General features: G+C 42.7%; 1 protein-coding gene across 1 annotated transcript in view; it reads right to left on the reverse strand.

Annotated features, from left to right (window-relative positions):
• FAM172A (family with sequence similarity 172 member A) overlaps positions 1–24707 on the reverse strand; it is a 579235-nt gene that overhangs the window by 475180 nt on the left and 79348 nt on the right. The window contains exon 6 of the mRNA XM_040421544.1: positions 6238–6429. Within this exon, the coding sequence (XP_040277478.1) occupies positions 6238–6429 (192 nt within the window). The remainder of the gene's footprint in view (positions 1–6237; positions 6430–24707) is intronic.

Here is a 24707-nt window from a genome sequence, read left to right on the forward strand (position 1 = left end):
AAGTAAAAATGTCAGCAGCAATGAAATACCACCAAATGAAAGCTCTATTAGTGAGAAGAAAAGGAGGTAAAATTCATTTGGGTGGTAAGTTGCATGACCGAGCAATAAACTGTGAAAGTAGTGTAGGTCAGAAGTGTAAAAAGTGGCCTGGTCTTTCAGGGTGTTTAAGCACTGGGGGCTGAGGTGGTTAAAGGGGTTTTCCCATCATATACAATCTCTAGGATATGCCCCCATTGTATGTGATGGGAATACCCCTTTAAACCAGACATACTGCCTGGTAGGGGTCATCATGCTGATTAAAACAATAGGTTTGTTTTGTCTGTATGCTAAACAACTGCAGGGAAATCTGTTTTTCACTCATATGCAAATGAGAAGTTTGAGCACCAGGAGGCGGGGCTGAATCCTTTGAGCACTGCTTCATAACACCCCCTGTGCTCTGCACACTTCCCAATCCCCTTGATTGACAGGGCTCAGCACGATGAGAGCTACAAGCCAGTATGTCTGGTTTAGGGTACTTTCACAATAGCGGTTTTCTTTTCCGGTATGGAGTTCCGTCCTAGGGGCTCTATACCGGAAAAGAACTGATCAGTTTTATCCTAATGCATTCTAAATGGAGAGCAATATTGAGTTTGGTTTGGCTGTTAACCCTTGCTTTGTTACTGGGAAAAATGGATTCAAATGGAAAATTTGCCCAAAAAATTTAAATTCTGAAATTTCATCTCCATTTGCCAATAACTCTTGTGGAACACCTAAATGGTTAACAACGTTTGTAAAATCTGTTTTGAATACCTTGAGGGGGGTAGTTTCTTAGATAGGGTCACTTTTATGGAGTTTCTACTCTAGGGGTGCATCAGGGGGGCTTCAAATGGGACATGGTGTCAAAAAAAACCAGTCCAGCAAAATCCGCCTTCCAAAAACCGTATGGCATTCCTTTCCTTCTGCGCCCTGCCATGTGCCCGTACAGTAGTTTACGACCACATATGGGGTGTTTATGTAAACTACAGAATCAGGGCCATAAATATTGAGTTTGGTTTGGCTGTTAACCCTTACTTTGTAACTGGAAAAAAATTATTAAAATGGAAAATCTGCCAAAAAAGTTAAATTTTTAAATTGTATCTCTATTTTCCATTAATTCTTGTGGAACACCTAAAGGGTTAAAGTTTGTAAAATCAGTTTTGAATACCTTGAGGGGGGTAGTTTATAGAATGGGGTCATTTTTGGGTGGTTTCTATTATGTAAGCCTCGCAAAGTGACTTCAGATCTGAACTGGTCCCTAAAAATTGGGTTCTAAACTTCTAAGCCTTGTAACATCCCCAAAATGATCCAAACATGAAGTAGACATATGGGGAAAGTAAAGTAATAACTATTTTTGGAGGTATTACTATGTATTATAGAAGTAGAGAAATTGAAACTTTTTTACAAATTTTTGGTAAATTTGGTATTTTTTTTTATAAATAAAAATGAATTTTTTGGAATTAATTTTTCCAGTGTCATGAAGTACAATATGTGACGAAAAAACTATCTCAGAATGGCCTGGATAAGTAAAAGCGTTTTCAAGTTATCAGCACTTAAAGTGTAAGGTGAAATAGGGCCGAGTCCTTAAGGGGTTAAAGCTGACAGTCTGCAGTTAAAGCACATCTTGTTCGTTTCCTTACACAGTCTGACACTGTTGACAGTGATTGGAGTGTTTTGGGGAACACCTCATAGACAAGGGACTTGGTAAGCCAAAATACCTTCACTGCACTGATGGGGTACATGAATGAATGCAGTACAGTTCAGAATGAAATCTGAAGTGAATTGTCCATGAGGGGAGGGGGACTAAACCTAAACTTATCAATTCTGTATGGAAAATTCCAACTACCTGATTCCTGGAAGTCTGGCTGCAGGGAATCGCCCATGTTCCATGATGGAGGAATTATGCCTACACTTGCCACTCCTCTAGGGAAAATTCCAATTAGATGATTCCTGGTGGTTCGGTTTCTGGAAATCATCCACAATCGGTAAGGCAAGACTAATAATACACTTTTCCCTTCTACATTTTCAGTATTTTATTTGGCTTCAACGATCATTTCCTTCCCAATGGTTCATACAGCAGAAAAGGTGGATGAATGATCACACCTAAATGATGAAGAATTTGTGAAGACACTCTTCACGACACAAAGACAAGGACCCGCCTGTCACTACATAATCATAGTCAAGATCCTGGCCGAACCAGCGCCTGATCTGAGTGATTTCTGGAAGGAGGTTTCTTTTGAAATAAATCCTTCTCCAGGATCCAGGTTGACTTTCTTCATTTTAACGTTTCTTAACATCTATTGATATTCTGGTCAGATGCAAACCCCACAGCTTTTGACATACTTTTAAAAACCCACACCTCTTCCTCCAGGAGTTCCCTGGAGCCTCGACAAGGCATACAGCACAGTGAATGGAACATCAGATGTGTGTAATGGAGAAACGATAAGTCCGTTTTAGCCTGGCAGAAACTTACTTTTGGCGGTTGAGATCGGTTTAATTATTTATGCTTATTTCATTTTTAACACCTATATTTGAAGTAGATATTACAAGATAGATCGGTATAAATGTTGGATAAGGTGTGTAGAACTTATTTAAAGATTGCTGTGTGCTCTTGCTGCAGAGCTCCATGACCTCTTCAACCGTGATGCACTTCTTTTTTTTTTTTCATCTTCCTTCAGCTTCTCAGCTACAATATATTCCCAAATATTCCCTGGTGTGCTCATGCAACCAGATAGCAGAGAAAAGATGCTGAAAAATCCAAGAGCACGATCATAGGCAGATTTCCCCCCCCCCCCCCCCCCTTGCCTTCATCCTGCATAAGGAGAGGAGCTTACACTTCAAATGAGTAATTGGATTTTCAGAACTGCAAGTGGGCTTTCTTTGCCTGTTCACTCAAGACGAGGCCACAAGGTAATGATACATCTGCCACGATGCAACAACCTGGCACGTCTACTGTCAAGAGTTGAAATCATAAAGGAATAAGCTGTCGTTAACAGCCTCTTGCCGAACACTGGAGCTGTCAGACTATTGTTTTCCCTCTCCTGTATGGGGGCTGGTGTGGGCTTACAAAAACCTGTCAGTTCTGTAAAAATAAGCTTTTAACCTCTGATTTTTCCACTTCTTTATTTTTATTACTTCAGCATCCTTCCAAAAGGTCTTAACCATACAAAAGCTCATAATTCCACAGAGGCAATTAACAGAGCTGTTAACAATAGACACAAGATGGGAAAATAGAAAGCCTCATAAATGGCTTCCATCGTTAAAAAGCATTAAGACAAAAATAATTATAATTCTTCAACAGCTTAAACAGTATTTACTTACTAGAAATTATACCTTTCCTTAACTTGATTTTACACAAATTATTTTTCTTTCCTGCTATACAGTAGAAATGTATGTAATTAAAATTTCTGCCGCCACGGACTAAGCTATGGGTTCCTGACCTATCCAACACAGAATTTCAATTAGATTGTTAATAGTAAGGTGACATGATGAAAACATTTTTTTTTGTTAAGTGTCAGCATAGAGTTTCCATCAAAAAGTTTCTTGAAGCTTCCAGAAAGGCCAAATCTTGCAGGAATCCACAAAAAGATAATACAGTTGAGGCTACTTTCACACTAGCGTTCAGAGCGGGTCCGTCTGGTGTCTGCACAGACGGATCCGCTCCTATAATGCAGACGTTTGGATCCGTTCAGAACGGATCCGTCTGCATTATAGTTTAGAAAAAATTCTAAGTCTGAAAGTTGTTCAGACGGATCCGTCCAGACTTTACATTGAAAGTCAATGGTGGACGGATCCGTTTGAAAATTGAGCCATATAGTGTCAAATTCAAACGGATCCGTCCCCATTGACTTACATTGTAAGTCTGGACGGATCCGCTTGCAAACAGCGTTCGGGTGTCCGCCTGCTGAGCGGAGCGGAGGCTGAACGCTGCCAGACTGATGCATTCTGAGCGTATCCGCATCCACTCAGAATGCATTAGGGCAGTACGGATCCGTTCGGGGCCGCTTGTGAGAGCCTTCAAACGGAGCTCACAAGCGGAGCCCCGAACGCTAGTGTGAAGGTAGCCTTATATAAGAATGTATACTTGCCATTCTATAAAAACTTATAAAGAATGATGTGTGCCCGTTTCTAAATTGAAGCAGGTCTCCTTGCTCTCCTAAATTCATCAGAGCTCTTTAACCCCTTAAGGACGCAGTGCGTACCGGTACGTCCTAACTTTAAATCGCTATTCCGGCGCCGCGGGAGTTAATCGGAACGGGATGCCGGCTGAAATCATTTAGCCGGCATCCTGTAACAACGCGGGGGGGGGGGTCACCCCCCGTATCGGCGATCGCAGAAAACCACAGGTCAATTCAGACCCGATCAACCGGAAAAATACTGCGATCGGTGGCGTGATTATACACCACCAATCGCAGTACGAAGATTTGGAGAGGCGGTGCTGGCCCTGGTGCTGAATGCTGCTGTCCAGGGTGCTGATTGGTGCAGGGGAGAGAGGCGCGAGATTCAAACTTCCTGCACTCCTCTCTCCCCTCCTCTTCCTGTTCTGCACGAGCACCCTGCAGCACCGTCCAGCACCAGCTCCTGAGTCCCCCTAATCGGCATCCATCACCCTCCTGCACCCATCGCCCTCCAGGTAGGTTAGGGTCAGTGAGGGAGAGGCACCTTTAGGCAGGGACAGAAGGGAAAAGTTAGTTAGAAAAAACAAAAATAACTTTTATCTAAACTTTCTTTGTTCCATCTTTCAGATTCCCAGACCCCCCCCTGCCACTTGCCCCCCACCACCAAAGGATAGATCATCAGTAAAAAAAATAAAAAAATAAAAAAATAAAAAATAACTCTTGGAAAACCCCTTTAAATAAGCCAATACAAAAGGGTAATGATTGAGAACAAACCTTTCTTGATCATTGCCTGCTCATTCAGCTGCACTTACATGCAGGAATCTCCTATATATGGGGATGAATGACTGTTACTACGATCATTCCTCCCCATACAGATTCAATGTTTGTCTGCCAGACCTCCCTGTTTACGCTGGGCGATGTGCTACAGACAAATGATGGTTTTATGTGCCACAAAAACTCTTGCATCACCTTACAAGAAAGCTATTGGTTAATTTTTTCTGGAGATTGGCGGCTTACTTACATGGGTCAACTTTCAGGAATGATCACCTGTAGGTTCATGACAACTGGCCCAACAATCTGCCCATTTAAATGGACTCCAACATCATAAGCTCTCTTGTCCATTGGTTTTTTGAATGTTACACACATGGTACACAAAGTGATGGGACTCCTACACTGCCACAGGGACACTTGCACAACAACCTACACCCATACTTGTAGCTGGGAACAAAAAGTCTTCTGTGCTTTCCATTTAATTTACTGGAAGGAACAATATGACAAATCTACTATAAAATAAAGTAAAACATTGTCAGTCGAATGCATGGAAACATACCCCCAATTGGTTACCTCCCCTCTGTACCCTTACTGCAGACTGCTAGCAATTCAGTCATAACTTCTAGTAGAAATAATACAGGAAATGCACAACATAGAGCCATAAGAATAGATGTTCCAGAATTGTCATTACATGGGGAATGCATATAGTTATTAAAACAGGAATGTCAGGAGCGGTGAAAGGTCCTCTTTAAACTACTGTACAACTTTAATACTATTCTGGTTCTTCATGCTCTTGTATAAGCTTCTATAGAAGATTTTTGTGTTATTATTAAGCAATATTATTTTTACAATACTATATTGTATTGTATACATTATTCTTCTATATTTTATACATTACTCTTCTATATTGTATACATTTGCACATATCTACCCCCGCAAAGGTTTTCTTTTGGCAGAAAGTTGCCACCTGTTACACTTAAAATCCAATAAATACTTTAGAAACATAAAACAGAGTAAGACACAAAATTGTGAAATAAACCGATAATGTTTTAATAGAGCTCCCAGGAACACATCTTCATAGAGACTTTTGAGGCAATTAACTAGAAAGCGGCTTTGAGCTTAATATTGATGCTTCCCTGTACGCTGACAAAATACGTTCTTTCAGATAACAGCCTCAGTTTTCCTTCTACTTCATTTATCATCAGCGTAAACTTGGAACAAAGTCTATTGATACCAAACCATACATTTACTAAAAGAAAAGAAAAATGGAAATGACTACATTGCCTTCATTTACAATAGCGTTTTAGCAGCAGGAGATGGAACAGGCACTTACTTCCATAGCTCTCTTGATGTAAGGTATTTGTGTTCCGCTGTTCAGATCCTCATTTATTATAAGTCTTCTTGCCCACTGTCCTGCCCTGACCACTCCGCTGCCATGGATTAAGACCAGCATTTTGTCTGGATTTGTCATTGCATCCTTGCTCATAAAAATAAAACTCTTGGGTTCATTTTCGGTAGCATCTATCTGAAAGGCAAAGGGGCACAGAAATAAATGTATATACGAATATATCCACAAGATGACGATGGAATATGTAATTCGGTAAAAGTGATCCCTCAGGATACAATATTTTCAGCATATAATGGTCTTTTCTGACCCATCGTAATTTTAAACTAGACTTAACATACAATGTGTCAGACTGAGATCCAACCAATCAAGGCCACTTCTCTGGTAAAACGGCTGGATTAGTTGCTAGTTATCAGCTATTTATGATTTTAATATGCAAGGACTTGTTTTATCTGTCTTAGTTATCGGTTTATTTTTTTTAAACGGGTTGTCCAGGTTCAGATTTGAACCCAGACATACCCATATTTTCACCCAGTCAGCCCCCCTCATGTTAGCATCAGAGCATGTCATGCTGGATCACGCAGGGTGAGGGCTTTTTATTTACAATAATAGACTGCTGGGCAGAAGCTTCCGCCCAGCAGTGTCTTCGGTGACGTCACCGGCTCTGATGGGTCAGCTTTAGCGCTGCCCTAGCCGTTTTACAGGCTAGGGCAGCACTAAAGCCCGCCCATCAGTGGCGTTGAGGTCACCAGGCTCAATGCTAGGCGGAAGCCTCCGCCTGGCGGCCCTAATGAGAGCCCGGTACGTCACCGGATCTCCTGAAAATGCCTTTGCCCTGCACAATTCAACGCGGGGCAAAGGAGAGCATCGGAGCATAAAATGCTCCGATGCTCTTATCAGGGGGGCTGCCTGGGTGAAAATATGGGTATGTCCGGGTTAAGCTCTGAACCCGGACAACCCCTTTAAATCTTCATTTTCTCTTATGTTGGATGACATTTTGGGGCTTTGGAACCGATTACTCAGGTTACAATGGTTTCAACATACAATGGTTGTCCTGGAACCAATTTATATTGTAACTTGAGGGACAACTGCATAGGATTTGGTTACATATAAGAAGCATTCACAATTTTTTTTTGCAAATTCTGTGCCTAGAAAGTTTTAAAAAAATCATTTCAAATTAAATTCTAGTGATTAAACAGAAACATCCAGAAAAGTATTACTTGATTCAATGCTGCCATTTCAGAGATCCCCCTCTATTAGGCCACAGTCAAAGCCTGGATTGGTCTTGACAACATGACCACCAAATAACACGCTGCACAGAAAATACTACTGGCACTGTCACTAGGCTGTTTTTTCAAGTGGCTCATGTCTGTGCTGGTCGGTGGTCATACGGTTAATACCAACACCTTCTTCGGAAAGTCAGCATCCAGGTACGTTACACTTGTTGAGAGAACTCCCGTTCATTGGCCAGAAGCTGGCTTTTCATCTACCTCCCAATCCCATAACCAGAGTTTTACATTAAATTAGATCTGTACATGCCAATGAGACCATATGTTATGGATTTTAAAACAGATCTAGAATATGCTGCCCTAATAGAATATGCTGCCATAACAGCCCAAGGCAAGGGCTAGGGATATGCTGCATACAAAATATTGCAGTACATCCAGTACAATGATTTGGGTTATCCGGAATGTATACTGATGACTTATTCTTTGGAAAGGTCATCATTATCAGATTGGTGGAGGGTCAGACGTCCAGGACCCCCCTGATCATCCTAAGAGGCTTGGCCATGTGATGTCAGCATCCATCTGTCACGTGCCCTAGGTGCAGCTCAGTCCCACTAAAGTGTTTGAGGCTTAGCTGCAATAGCAAGCACAGCCGCTATACAATGTATAGCACTCCTGTGCTCACCAGAGCTCCAATGAGAACAGCGGGACTCGAACCCCCGCCGATGTGAGAATGATGACCTGTCCTGACGATAACCAGGAAAGTTTTGTGTCAAGGACAGCACCAACTTCCCACCTTCTGGAAGAGTCATGGTCACCAGCGGTTAAACTCCTTTCCACTTAAAGTAATAGGAATAAAGCAAGATTATTACCAGCATTTTCTTTGTGCAAGTTTTTTTTATTCCCGATCAACACAGCAAACAGGCAACGTTTCGGCTTAACACAAGCCTTTCTCAAGCCATAATAAACATCACACAGTGTGAACTTGTGTACCTCCTCCAAAATGGGTTGTACCAATTATTACCAATAAAATACTTGTATATAGATTATAACAAACTAAAACCAATCACCTGTGTCTATATAAATGAATATTTTATCGTCCCCATACATAGAGCCCCTTCTTACATCTGCTCCAAGGCGTCATCCATATACATGTGAGTTGCAGCATGGCCGCCGCCACATGCCTTCTAAGCATGATCAACAATCCACTGGGCATTACCTTGTCCTACGTGTCGTAAGTTTTATTCACCGGACTGCGCATGTCACGTCGCGTCTCTCTTCACGCAACTTTATTGATAGAAACAACAGGATACATTAACCTCCGTTCTTATTCTCCACCACCATATACACTCTTCTCTTTATAGGTGTCAAATACCGACACCCTACAATAAACCACAGCACCACTAAATCCCGTCCATAACATGGCTCCCAATTTGTGTGCTTTTTCCATATAAAGAAGGGGGAGATCGTAGACAACCACTATTGTCTCCATTATATCATGTCTCTATCCCACTATTCTTCGCTATGGAGACATGCGCCCAGCATTGCCAGTCCTCAACTCACTGTAGAGTAAACAAAAGAGAGGATAAGATAAACAATTAGTGAATATTCCCATTATATCACCTACAGTGCTTAAAATCTTTCTATTACTCAATATAGACAAAGGTCAGGAGCACATAGGGCCCTAAAGGTGACTTACATTAAACTCTATATTCAGCCCCTTCGGTTGTAATGTTTCTAAAGTATATATCCATCTCAACTCTTTTTTCCGGAGAAGGCCCTATCTGTCTTCACCTCTTCGAAGTGGAGGCACAGAGTCAATAATCCTGAACCTCAACTGGTTAATAGAATGTCATTTTTCTTTAAAATGTTTTGGAATTGGTAGCTCCATCATCTCCTTTCTGATCGTACTTTTAGGTTTGTTGATTCTCTCTCTAGCCTGCATAGTTGTCTCTCCTATATAGACCAGACTACAAGGACATGGTATAATATACCCCACATAGTCTGATCTACATGTGTATCTTTCTTTAATCCTGTAAATCTCTCCATAATACGAATGGGCAAATGTACCTTTCAACATGTTCCCACAATTACAGCATCCCAAACATGGAAAATTATTTCCTTTTTGGGGAAGACCTCTATTGGTAAAGGAGGGGCACGGCGATGGGTTTGAACGTGGCCCCAACTTATGCCAATATCTTTATGGGGCGGTTCGAGGATCGGTATGTGTACGGGTCTAACTTCAGTGAGCACATCCTGAGTTGGTGGCGCTACATCGTCGATATCTTTATGATATGGAAAGGAGATGAGCTTAGTTTGATTGAGTTTTATGATTATTTAAATCATTGTGTGGACGGTTTGTCCTTTACCATGACTAAGTCACAACAGTCAATTCAATTTCTGGATGTATGTGTATATGTGGAAGGAGATGCGATTAAGACAGATATTTTCATGAAGCCAACTGACAGAAACAATATGTTATACTATTGGAGTAACCACCCAAAACATATGTTAGACTCTCTACCTTGGAGTCAACTTCTGAGGGTTAGATGTAATGTAGCATATAAAAAGCAATTGCAAATTAGAATAGAGTAGATGTGTGCCAGGTTTCTGCAGTGAGGCTATCCGGATGGCCTCCTGCGTAGGCTTGGCACACATATAATGTTGAGTGAGAAGGAAGGTAGAGACAAGGAAAAGAAAAAGATAGATAAGGGGATGCGCATACCTTTCGTTTCCACATTTGGTGGATTGAGCCCCAAATGAGTGCAAATTCTGAGACAGGATTGGGTTGTGTTGGAGAAAGGTTGTCCGGGGGTTAAGGAATTTAAAGAGAAGCCCTTGATGTCCTATAGACAGAATAGAAATTTGAAAGACAGACAATCAGATATTGGGCCTCTGAGAAAGGATGGACAGATGTTCCTTATGACGCCTAAAAAAGAAAATTTTCCATGCTTGGGATGCTGTAATTGTGGGAACATGTTGAAAGGTGATACATTTGCCCATCCGTATAATGGAGAGATTTACTGGATTAAAGAAAGATACACATGTAGATCAGACTATGTGGTGTATATGATACAATGTCCTTGTAGTCTGGTCTATATAGGAGAGACAACTATGGAGGCTAGAGAGAGAATCAACAAACATAAAAGTACGATCAGAAAGAAGATGATGAAGCTACCAATTCCAATATTTATTTTTTTTGAGTATTAATTCATGATCGAACCCCTCCTTAAATTCTCAGGGGGGGGGGGGGCAATATACTAGCCATCATGGTGGACTCAAGGAAACAGAATTACCAGATTTTATCTAAGGAAACACCTCCTTTTTCTGCCCATGAGGAGGCCACAGCTCGTGTGGAATTGGCCCTTATATCTGTAGGACTATTAAGACCTGCCGTCTGGTAGCAGCAGGATATATGGTGGATTTGATCCAGCGCCCACTGGAGGCCTTGGATGCCTTCTTCCCTTTGTTTGGACCAGCAAACTGAACGAGAAGATTATTCTCTTTCCTGAATTCTTTTGTTGCCTCTAGGTATTGTAAGACAGTATCTCGGACATCCAGGAGTTGGTATTGATACTCAGATGTACTCGTCACATCTTTAGGGAATGACAGAAGGACAATCCCCTGGTCTCTATGAAAGTCTGAAACGACTTTTGGAATGAAACCCTGCATCCAACCTCAACACTATTTAATCGGAAAATATAGAAAGATAGGGTTCCTGATGTTATGGCTATTAGGAAGGCAGCCTTGAGCGTCAGGTGCTTGACTGAAATGTCCTGCACAGGGGAAAAGGGCGGTTTCATTAATCCTTTCAAGACCCGGTTTAAGTCCCACTGAGGGGTCCTTGGGGTTATAAATGGTCTAAATCTCGAGGCGGCTCTTACAAATCTTCTTACACATCTATGGCTGGCCAGGTCTGTATCATAGCATGCCCCTAAGGCACAGATCTGTACTGGGTCTCAGACACAAATCCAGCCCCTTCTGGAGAATATCAAGAATCTTTACGATGCTTGGGGGAGAAATTACTGGAGGGTTCTGACCAAGCCAGCTGCAGTATTTTCTCCAGATTTAAAGATATACCGCGGAGGTGACCTTTTTCCTGCTGGATTTGAGGGTATTGATAACACTTTCGGAAAGACCCTTGCTTTTTAATACTTCGCGCTCAGGATCCATGTCGACAATTTGAACAGGCCCGGATTCTAATGGAGGATCGCACCCTGCGATAGAATGTCCTCCTGGAGGGGAATTCTCCATGGTTCCTCCAGCGCTAATTCCTTTAAGATCGGAAACCAGTTTCTTTTTGTCCAGTATGGGACCACTAGGATCACTGTTACTGGGTCGGACCTTATCTTTTGTAGTACTCTGGGAATTAACGCCCAAGGAAGAAAAGCATAGGCGAGATCCCAGGTCCACCTGATCGAGAAGGCGTCCACCGCCCAAGGCCTTTCCCTGGGGTTTAGGGAGCAAAAGAGTCCTACCTTTGCGTTTTTTCTTGATGCGAAGAGGTCTATTTCAGGGGTTCCCCACCTTCTGGAGATCTGTCGGAACACCTCTGGACTTGGGGACCATTCCCCAGGGTCTATGGCAGTGATGGCTAACCTTGGCACTCCAGCTGTGGTGAAACTACGACTCCCAGCATGCTCCATTTATTTCTACAGAGTTCTGAGAGCAGCCAAGCAAGGTGGGCATCTTGGGAGTTGTAGTTTTACCACAACTGGAGTGCCAAGGTTAGCCATCACTGGTCTATGGTCTTCCTGCTGAGGAAGTCTGCTTGTAAATTTTATGTACCTTTTAGATGGATTGCTGTGATGGAGAATACATTCTTTTCTGCCCAAAAGAATATCTTCTCCGCCAGGTCTTTTAGGCTTGGAGATCTCGTGCCTCCCTGGTGCTTTAAGTATGCTACTGCTGTGACGTTGTCGAAAAGTATCTTCAGGTGTTTTCCGAGTACCACTTTCTGGGATGCTTTTAGCGTCTCCCAGATCGCTCTTAGCTCTCGGTAGTTTAATGATTTTATTTTTGTCGTCTGACCATCTGCCTTGGTAGTTTGAGGAGCCTACCCTCGCCCCCCCCCCCCCATCCTGTACCGCTTTCATCATTCCTAATTGACTCATGGCATTGTGTATGGAGCACTGGGCTTGGCCCTGAAATTTTTTAGTTTTTTCTCTGAAGGCTATTAGTTTTTCTTGAAGAAGAGAGGTCGTCTGAGTTACCGAATCTAGAAGTACTCCCAGGAATTTAATCTTGGTGGATGGGACCAGACAAGATTTTTTTCTGATTTATTATCCAACCCAACTCTTAAAATCTGTGAATTAGGTAACTGGTGTGACTGGACGCCTCTGACTCTGAGTTTCCCAGAATGAGGAAGTCGTCTAGGTACGGAAAGATTTTTATTCCCTCTGATCTGAGAGGAGAGATCATTTCCACTACTAGCTTTGGGAAAAACCCTTGGGGCAGAAGAAATTCCGAAGGGTAGAGCAGTGCACTGGAAGTGGTTTACCATTCCGGTGCTGTCTATCAGTGCAAACCTGAGGTACTTTTGATAGTTTTCGTGTATGGGGACGTGATAATAAGAGTTTTTCAAATCTATGGACGTCATGTATTCTCCTTCTTTGATTTAAAGAGTGATGGTCGTTATAGATTCCATTTAGAATTTTCTGTATACAATGGATCTGTTTAACCCCCTTTAGATTTATGATAGTACGGAATGAGACGTCTGGTTTCTGAACCAAAAACAGGTTTGAATAATAACCTCCCCCTTCTTCTGAACTGGGGACTTTTACCACCACCCCTGATTGTTAACTGTAAGACCCCCTGACAAATCCTTCCCAGAACATTTGGGCTGTGGGAGGTTAACCGGATTTTATTTGGAGGGGCTGAGGAAAACTCTATTTAACCGTTTTTTAAGATATCCCAGTGGGATAGAAATTTCCTCAACCTTCCTCCCACTCTGGCGTCATTGTTTGTCAGACTGTTTGTTTTGGGGGTTGAGAAGAAACCTTCTGCCTTTCCCCCCTTTTTGGTAATTCCACCTACCCATTTTCCCTTTCCACTATAGGACCTGGATTGGGTGTTAAAGGAACGAAAGGGCTTCTTTTTATTTTCCTCAGGGAATCCTTTCTTTTTGTCTGCTGCTTTCTCGAGGATGGAATACAGTACGAGACCAAAAACGTATTCCCCTGAAAAGGCGATAGAACATAATTTTGCTTTTGACGTTCTATCCCCTCCCCAAGATTTCATACACAGGGCCCTCCTTGCAGAATTTGAAAGCAGCAGCATCCTTGGCAGCGAACCTCATGGATTCAGCTGAGGCATCAACCAAAAATGCTGTAGCCGACTTGAGGAGAGGGATAGAATTTAGGATTTCACTCTCAGGGTCTTATTTTTAATCTGGTTTTCCAGTTCACCAAGCCAAAAATACATTGACCTAGCTATGGAGGTTGTAGCTATGTTCGTTTTTATACCGAACATGGATGCTTCCCAAGATTTTTTCAGGAGTGAATCTGCCTTCCCTCGGATCCTGTAATTGAGAGGAGTCCTCGAATGGAAGGGAGGTTTTCTCGACTACCATAGCTACCTGGACGTCGATTTTGGTGTTTCGTTAAATATCTTTATATCGGTTGGATCAAACAATCTGTTTTTGAACTCTCTGGAGACTCCCAATCTCCTCTCTGGGTCAGTCCATTCATCCATGATCATATCTTTTATGTTTTCGTTTACTGGGAATACTTTAGATTTTTTGGCTCTGAGTGCCCCAAACATTTCATCTTGGACTGATTGAGGTTTTTGTACCTCCTCAATGCCCATGGTTGCCCTCACGGCACCCAATAACTCCTCTATATCCTCAGACGAAAATAAGTACTTTTTACTATCTTCCACTAGCTCTCCCTCTGTCAGTGCGTCTGCGTTCTGTCTAGAGGTGGAAGCATCCTCGTCCACGTCCTCTGATTCAGTGGAGGATGGAGCGGACGCCTTCGATTTTTTCGCAGGTTGAGTAGGAGGGGCAGATCTGAGAGAGGCCAGCGAGGATTTTATCTCGCTCTGGATCATTGATTTAACGGTTGCTCCTTATTTACAAGCTCGTAAATGCAGGCTTGGCAGAGCTTCTTTTTGTGATTTTCAGATAATTCTTTCCCACAAGTAGCACATCTAGGGATCTTGGCCTTTACTCTGGGCTCTTTTACTCCCTAAAAGAGGAGCAACCAGGTATCAGTGGACTATTAACAATTAGCATAACATCATGATACACATTTTCCTCCCCACAGGGAAACTCACAGTTGGAGTAGCCGAGGAACCTCACTCTGGAACGGCAGTAGTTCTTTCAAACTGTCGCCTCTAAGTGCTGGATGCAGCGCCTGACGTAATCATTGTGCGCGCGTGCGCGCGTGCGCCCCAGCTCCTAGCTCCACCCCCTCAGCCTCCTGCCGGTCCAGACAGAGCGCAGCGCTGCAGCTTCACACAGGGGTCCGCGTGCAGTGTACTCTGTGGTGCGCGGTCAGCTTCCCATTAGAGGGAAGGGGGACCCTGCGCATGAGGAGAGATTCAGGCCCCTGCTGGACAGGAACGAGATACAGCTCCATATGTCTTCCTCTGCCCAGCTTTGGACGGAGCCGTCGGAGGGCAGAGGGAAGAGATAAACAATCCAAAAAGGTATTTAAAATAATAAACAAAAAGGGTGATATTGTTCACCTCCTACAGGAGGTCTCTCTGTGAGGTGCCCCCGTAGGGACATTAAACACTGAGGGTGAGAGTGGGTGGTGGCCTTTTAAACTCTGTGTTCCTGACCCTACAGAGGTCAAGGGGTCAATCTCCAGGTTAAGCCGTCATGGTGGACGAAACGGAAAAAAAAGTTGAGATGGATATATACTTTAGAAACATTACAACCGAAGGGGCTGAATATAGAGTTTAATGTAAGTCACCTTTAGGGCCCTATGTGCTCCTGTCCTTAGTCTATATTGAGTAATAGAAAGATTTTAAGCACTGTGGGTCAGGGCCGTAGATAATTTTTTTTCCTGGGGGGGTGTTCAGCTTTCTCAAATTATAAGAGTCATCATCCATATCCACAGATATCCCCCCCCCCCCCATAACAGTGTCCCTGACAGTGTCCCTATTCTAAGACTGACCCGCCGTTCCTTATGTAAGTGACTAAGTGAGCTACTTGTGCAAAGTATATGTACTACTACTATCTAATAATCTATCACTAACTTACTGGGACTGGGACTGTCAGGACTCCAAATAGGCTCCAGGCTGGCTCCCGCTCTTCAAACACTAAAACTAGGCGGCCGGCGGCAGCGTAACGTGACGTCACTCACTACGTCACGCCTCAGGCGCATGCTCCTCCCACTTTATTAATGAAGGTGGAGCAGGCACGTGACGTCGGAGTGAGTGACGTTACGTGACGGAGTCACAGAGGCGGAGCACAGGAGCAGTGGGGGTGGACTGAATACACTGTCTGTATGTGTCTTTGTGTCATAGTTACCATCTGTGCGGTCGCCGGTCGGACACTAGTGCGGGGCTGGCAGGCGGCAGTGCAGGAGGCGGAGCACAGGGGTGTGATTAGGGTGTGCCCAGGCACACCCCTTGCGCACGCCTATGCTGCCCGCCCTGCAGCCTCCATCACCTCTCTGTGTGCCACACTGCCCGCCCCGCTATTGCAGGCAGCGGCACGCCCGGGCCGTTCTCTGTCAGGTTAGGAGGACAGACACTCTGGGGGGGGGTTTGAACCCCCCTAACCCCCCCCCCCCCCCTTATCTACACCCCTGCTGTGGGTGATATAATGGGAATATTCACTAATTGTTTATCTTATCCTCTCTTTTGTTTTTTGATTACAGTGAGTTGAGGACTGGCGATGCTGGGCGCATGTATAGTGGGATAGAGACATGATATAATGGAGACAATAGTGGTTGTCTACAATCTCCCCCTACTTTATATGGAAAAAGCACACAAATCGGGAGCCATGTTATGGACAGGATTTAGTGGTGCTGTGGTTTATTGTAGGGTGTTGGTATTTGACACCTATAAAGAGAAGAGTGTATATGGTGGTGGAGAATTAGAACGGAGGTGAATGTATTCTGTTGTCCCTATCAATAAAGTTGCGTGAAGAGAGACACGACGTGACATGCGCAGTCCGTTGAATAAAACGTACGACAAGGTAATGCGCAGTGGATTGTTGATCACGCTGAGGAGACATGCGGCGGCGGCCATGCTGCAACTCGCATGTATATGGATGACGCCTGGGAGAAGATGTAAGAAGGGGCTCTATGTATGGAGAGGATAAAATATTTATTTATATAGACACAGATTGGTTTTAGTTTGTTATAATCTATATACAAGTATTTTATTGGTAATAATTGGTACAACCCATTGTGGAGGAGGGACACAAGTTCACACTGTGTGATGTTTATTATGGCTTGAGAAAGGCTTGTGTTAAGCCGAAACGTTGCCTGTTTGCTGTGTTGATCGGGAATAAAAAACTTGCAAGATTATGACCAGCGTCTTCTTTGTGCTTTATTCCTGTCCTGACGAGAAGTCATTATTATCAATTACTGGATAACCCTTTTAATGAGTATGTTACATGCAATAGGTGTACAGAATTCTTAAAACTTGATGGCAGTGTATATAATCAATTCATCTTCTTATTTCATAGACATTCTATAGATTACAAAGTTTATTTAGGCAAAATTATGAAAAGACCAAGCCGCAGCAACTGGTAGTACATGAAACTAATGTATTACAGAGAATTAGTAGTGTGCAGTAGAACATTTAGTAGAGTTAAAAGGGTTTCCGGGAGTTCAATATTGGTGGCCTATCCTCAGGACAGGTCATCAATCTCTCATCAGTGGAGGTCTGACTCACCGCACCCCTTCCGATTAGCTGTTTGAAGAGGTTTCCGCACTCTTCCTAGGCCAGTGAAACCACTTTCATTGGTCACATGGTCTATTTACCGTACATTCCCATTCAAATAAATGGCCCTGGGCTACAATACCAAGAATGACCACTATACAATGCACGTCGCTATGCTTGGTAAGCTGTGAAGAAGCCTTAGGCCTCTTTCACACGAGCGTGACAGATTAGGTCCGGATGCGTTCAGTGAAACTCGCACCATTTTGCAACAAAGTTCAGTCAGTTTTGTCTGCGATTGCGTTCAGTTTTTTTCCGGCAAGTGCAATGCGTTTTGATGTGTTTTTCACGCGCATGATAAAAAACCTGAAGGTTTACAAACAACATCTCCTCGCAACCACCAGTGAAAAACGCATTGCATCCGCACCTGCTTCCGGATGCAATGCGTTTTTCACTGAAGCCCCATTTACTTCTATGTGGCCAGGGCTGCGTGAAAAACACGGAATATAGAACATGCTGCATTTTTCACACAACGCAGAACTGATGTGTGAAAAAAAAAAATGCTCATGTACACAGACCCATTGAAATGAATGGGTCAGGATTCAGTGTGGGTGCTATGCATTCACATCACGCGGTAGGCCTCTTTCACACGGGCGTCGCGAGTGAGGGCCGGATAGGATGCGTGTGCGTTCCGGGAAAATCGTTGCGTTCTTCCGTTTTTTCCGCATTAAAGCAATGCGTTTTGCACACGGGTGATAAAGATAAAAAACTGAAGTTCGGGTTTGGGTTCGGTGTTCTGTATATTTTATTATTTTCCATTACAACATGGTTATAAGGGAAAATAATAGCATTCTTTAGTACAGAATGCTAAGTAAAATGTCCCTTGAGGGTTAAAAATTACTAAAAAAAATTACTCACCACATCCCCTTGATCGCGCAGCCGGGAGGTCCTGCGAAAGGACCTTTGCTGACGTCATCGCGCACACCACGTGGTGAGCGCGGTAACGTCAGCGCAGGTCCTGCTGAATGAAGATAGAAGGACCCTGCGCTGACGTCACCTAGGTCCTTCAAGAAAAACAAAGAAGAGGATCCTGGCTGTGCGATCAAGTGGATGGGGTGAGTTATGTTTTTATTATTTTTTAACCCTCAATTGACTTTGCATTCTGTATTAAAGAATTCTATTATTTTCCATTCTAACCATGTTATAATGGAAAATAATAAAGTAAATGGGGTCCCGGGTCACTCATCCCTCGTCTCCTTAGCAACAATCCGTGAAAATCGCACCGCATCCGCACTTGCTTGCGGATGCTATGCAATTTTCACGCAGCTCCATTCATTTCTATGGGACCTGCGTTGCGTGAAAAACGCAGAATATAGAACATGCTGCGATTTTCTCGCAACGCACAAGTGATGCGTGAAAATCACCGCTCATGTGCACAGCCCCATTGAAATGAATGGGTCAGGATTCAATTCAGGTGCAATGCGTTCACCTCACGCATTGCACCCGCGCAGAATACTCGCCAGTGTAAAAGGGGCCTTAGTGTTCACCCAAAGCACTACAGCCTGTTCAAACAGCTAATCACTGAGAATACGAGGAGTCAGACCATCATTGATCAGATACTGTATAGAAAAAGACTGCGCTGCAAGAGGAAAATCTTCTCTATGTATAAAGTTCGTATTTTGAATCTTCAACTAGTAGGATCACATGCCACCTCACGGTCCAACATTAGAGTGCAAACCTGTAGATGATGAGAAAACGCACTATGGTGTAGCAGGTTCCAAGTATCTAACGCTCCATGTGAACAGGTTATACTCACAGGATTCCTGGTAAGTGAAGGCGTGTAGAAATCTCGATGGTATCAAGGTAGAACTCTGCTGAGTTCTACCTTGATACCATCGAGATTTCTACACGCCTTCACTTACCAGGAATCCTGTGAGTATAACCTGTTCACATGGAGCGTTAGATACTTGGAACCTGCTACACCATAGTGCGTTTTCTCATCATCTACAGGTTTGCACACTAATGTTGGACCGTGAGGTGGCATGTGATCCTACTAGTTGAAGATTCAAAATACGAACTTTATACATAGAGAAGATTTTCCTCTTGCAGCGCAGTCTTTTTCTATACATTTTCGTCAAGTAATAGACTTTTCCCACATTGTCTTTGGATTTGCAGCGCTAGAGGAGACTAGTATATTTTTCAGAGACTCTATCTTTTTATTGTCTGAATTGATCAGATACTGATGACCTATCTTGAGGATAAGCTCTCAATATCGAACTCTTGGAAAACCCTTTTACCTTTAAATATAATCCACTAATTTTACACTTTTTCAAAACTAACCCTAACCATAGCCCTACTATATAATCATTCTAGACATTGTATAGAACAACTAACAAGCACTTCTAAAAAACCCTACACTAAAGTATATAAGGTCATATTATGCTCTTTGTCCAAAAAACTTAAGGAATACAATATAATACTGTCATATCACACAACACCTGCAACATACATGATTTGCTGAGGCAGATGTAACTCAGCAATGAGGAGGACATTATGAGTTGGAGGTATGAATACCTGCCTGATTAGTATTGGTCTGGTGTGTATATTACATTAATATACGTTTTTTTGTAACAGTTTGTGAATTCAACATCATATCAAGGAGTTACAGGGGGTTGTCACACTTAAGCAAATGGTCATGTAGACCAAGTTAACACAAAGCACTTACTAATGTATTGTCCATATTGCTTCCTTTGCTAGCTGGATTCATTCTTCCATTGCATTATACACCGCTTGTTTCAAGGGATTATGGCTGCCGCTGCGGTACAGATATGAGGTGGTCTGGATGGAAGCTACTGGGCATCCGTGCCTATGCACACACCTGCAGTCCTGGCCACCAGAGAGACAGTATTTTCCTACAGTGGGCAAGCACGGCCACCACTGCTGGATTACAGGGTGGTCATAACCATAAAATCAAACAGTGTACAACAGAAAATAGTCATGACCACCGTTTGTGGTCTCCCATCATACTAAGCAGCAGTGAGCCATCATTTCTTTATCAATGGGGGTTTCACTGCAGGAATTCTTATTGATCGATAAAGCAAGTGAAGCAGGGAACTGCTGAATAGCCCCTTTCACTGTAATGCAGGAATACTGTCACTTGACATTAAAAGATATGGACACCTTTGTTAAAAAAATAATTTTACACTAATTAATTTATTACGTGGAGAAAATCATTTCTCCAATTGGTTGTATTTATTTATCTTTTTTCGTTTTTGTTCTACAGCCTGCTGTGCTGCCTATGCATTTACTGAGAGTCTGTCATCTGACAGATTTTCTGCAACTCCTCCTGTCTCCACACGGGAGCGCGCACTGTCTCTCTCCCTCCACCCCTCACTCAACAGGATGGCCGACAGTGCAGAGTGTCAGTGACGCCCTGCTTGAAACAGCAGATATAACTCCTTCCATGCCATGGTCCTTAGGGACCACTATATGGAAGGGGCTAACCATCGGGCCGCTATTCTGCCATGGCAGCGGCCTGATGCTTGAAGGGTAAACCCCCTCCCAACGCTGCTGGACAGAACACAAACCAAATGCCCCCCTCCCTGTACTTTGTGGAGCCGGGAGCAGTAACTTTTCATTGTTGTGTGTGGTGCTGCTGCTGGCTCTCCGCCAGATCGATCGTCCCCTCACTGCACCATGTGCGGCAGACCACCGCTTGAAGCGCTAACCCCCAGGAGCCTGATCAGGCTAATGTAAATACACTGCAGTACACTATACAGCATACTGTAAAGCCATCAGACCCACTGGATCTTCAAGAACCAAGTGGGTCTGGGACAAAATAATAAATAAATAAAAATTCCTATATCCACACATATACACTACGTGCAGAATTATTAGGCAAATGAGTATTTTGACCACATCATCCTCTTTATGCATGTTGTCTTACTCCAAGCTGTATAGGCTCGAAAGCCTACTACCAATTAAGCATATTAGGTGATGTGCATCTCTGTAATGAGAAGGGGTGTGGTCTAATGACATCAACACCCTATATCAGGTGTGCATAATTATTAGGCAACTTCCTTTCCTTTGGCAAAATGGGTCAAAAGAAGGACTTGACAGGCTCAGAAAAGTCAAAAATAGTGAGATATCTTGCAGAGGGATGCAGCACTCTTAAAATTGCAAAGCTTCTGAAGCGTGATCATCGAACAATCAAGCGTTTCATTCAAAATAGTCAACAGGGTCGCAAGAAGTGTGTGGAAAAACCAAGGCGCAAAATAACTGCCCATGAACTGAGAAAAGTCAAGCGTGCAGCTGCCAAGATGCCACTTGCCACCAGTTTGGCCATATTTCAGAGCTGCAACATCACTGGAGTGCCCAAAAGCACAAGGTGTGCAATACTCAGAGACATGGCCAAGGTAAGAAAGGCTGAAAGACGACCACCACTGAACAAGACACACAAGCTGAAACGTCAAGACTGGGCCAAGAAATATCTCAAGACTGATTTTTCTAAGGTTTTATGGACTGATGAAATGAGAGTGAGTCTTGATGGGCCAGATGGATGGGCCCGTGGCTGGATTGGTAAAGGGCAGAGAGCTCCAGTCCGACTCAGACGCCAGCAAGGTGGAGGTGGAGTACTGGTTTGGGCTGGTATCATCAAAGATGAGCTTGTGGGGCCTTTTCGGGTTGAGGATGGAGTCAAGCTCAACTCCCAGTCCTACTGCCAGTTTCTGGAAGACACCTTCTTCAAGCAGTGGTACAGGAAGAAGTCTGCATCCTTCAAGAAAAACATGATTTTCATGCAGGACAATGCTCCATCACACGCGTCCAAGTACTCCACAGCGTGGCTGGCAAGAAAGGGTATAAAAGAAGAAAATCTAATGACATGGCCTCCTTGTTCACCTGATCTGAACCCCATTGAGAACCTGTGGTCCATCATCAAATGTGAGATTTACAAGGAGGGAAAACAGTACACCTCTCTGAACAGTGTCTGGGAGGCTGTGGTTGCTGCTGCACGCAATGTTGATGGTGAACAGATCAAAACACTGACAGAATCCATGGATGGCAGGCTTTTGAGTGTCCTTGCAAAGAAAGGTGGCTATATTGGTCACTGATTTGTTTTTGTTTTGTTTTTGAATGTCAGAAATGTATATTTGTGAATGTTGAGATGTTATATTGGTTTCACTGGTAAAAATAAATAATTGAAATGGGTATATATTTGTTTTTTGTTAAGTTGCCTAATAATTATGCACAGTAATAGTCACCTGCACACACAGATATCCCCCTAAAATAGCTAAAACTAAAAACAAACTAAAAACTACTTCCAAAAATATTCAGCTTTGATATTAATGAGTTTTTTGGGTTCATTGAGAACATGGTTGTTGTTCAATAATAAAATTAATCCTCAAAAATACAACTTGCCTAATAATTCTGCACTCCCTGTAATTGGTTAAAAATGTAAAAAATAAAAAACACTAAAATATGTTTGGTATCGCCATGTCCGTATCGATCTGATCTATAAAAGAACTGCGTTACTTTTCCGGCATGGTGAACGCCGTAATTTTTTTTTTACAAATAACTGTGCCAAAACGCCATTTTTTTTAAATCATCTTACATTAAAAAAAAGTGTAATACCAAGCAATCAAAAAGTCATATGTGCCCCAATATTGTATCAAACCATCTCATCCCGCAACAAAATGAGACTCTACCTAATAAATAAATAAATAAAAATATGGCTTTCAGAAAATGGAGACACAAAAACATGATTTTTTTCCCAAAATTCTTTTATTGTGCAAAATAAAATTTAAAAAAAATGCACATATTAGGTATCGCAGTGTCCGTAACGACCTGCTTTATAAAAATATCCTGTGATTCAACACATCTGGTGAATACCTGTATTTTATGGTGGCCAAGATGGCGCCAAAATAGGTAGTATTTAGTGCAGGTTCCTGTCCTAAAGAGATTGCTATGACGCTGGCGGACAGGCACAAATAATTTTGTACAAACTGTGTTTGCCAATAATCTCATATTTATAAAATGAGCGTAGAATTTGCACCAGTATATTTTCATTAATGATTATGGCATTATTGCATATTATTTGCGCTTGCAGAGAGCTGTTGCATTGTTTGTTTTTGCTTTTGTGCTTTCAGCCATGGCGACGTGCACCTGCGCATTGGGGATGTGCTGACTGACCCCCTTCTTCTTTGCATTTAATAGGTACTAGACACTATTCTTATAGAGGCCTTTCTGCTTTCTATATCAATGTAAGAACAATTTCTAGAATAATCTTAATGTTCTTTTTCTACATTACTTAGAACCATATTTACGTGATTTTGCCATGGCAGTAATACGTCACGCACTTCTCTGCCGAGTTCACACACGCACTCTCACCTTCACCCTGTATCCTTTGTTCCCGCTGTCGATGCCCACTGGTTTTGAGCTTCGAATGCTCATTGAAGATTACAGCCTAGCTTGTGAACATTATTCTCTTCTCGACACAACAAATTATTTCCTCTGACATTTTACATTTCTCCATTTAAAAGTCCTAATTAAAACTTCATACAACAGCAATTTGTCTTTTTACTGCGGTAATTCATTAAAGAACGCTTTCACTGAGGAACGTCCATAAAGGTCAGGGCTGAGCACAACCTTGCTTTATCGACAAATCAACCAATAATGCATTTAGTCCTAAGAGCAGCAAGACTACATAAAGCAATTTGTATCTATTAAACCTGCATAGTATGATGTGGGTTACAAAAAAACCTTGAACTTTAATCTGTTCTTTAAAACCAATAACGAAACTTTGAAGTTGCAAGGGCTTTTTAACATAAGGTGGTGACTCTATAAATATTGCTTTGGTGTAAAAATACTTCTTAGATGAGCAAACTCTAAACTCTAAATTGGGTTTTCCCACCATAAATAATGAAGACATTGGGGCAGATTTACTAATAAAAATATGCCAGATTTCTGGTGTACGAGCTCTGTGACACATTTATAAAGCATCTTGTTCATTCGTTCAAATTTTCCAACAACAAAAACCACCCCTACATGCTTATTGTTGGTTGAATTGAAGAGCTGTCGGGAGCCGGATGCGCTCATGAGAACTCCGGTGAGCACGGCAGCTCCCTGAAACAGCTGATCGTTGAAGGTTGCGGGACTCAGACCCCCGCGGGTGTGATAATGATGGCCTATCTTGAGGATAGGTTATTATATTTACCTGGATAACCCCTTTAACTAGTTGTGGGGCCCCCATTCATTATATACATCTGGGCAGTATGCATTTAATTCTGCCCACAGATTGTGCAACTGCAGCAGCAGAGAGCAAGCTGTCAGTAACAGCCTGGCTCACAATAGTGGGTGCAAAGATTTTTTTTTATTTTTTTTATTAAAGTCCCT

Source organism: Bufo bufo, chromosome 2, assembly GCF_905171765.1.
Source record: "Bufo bufo chromosome 2, aBufBuf1.1, whole genome shotgun sequence".
In the NCBI taxonomy this organism is placed as follows: Eukaryota; Metazoa; Chordata; class Amphibia; order Anura; family Bufonidae; genus Bufo; species Bufo bufo.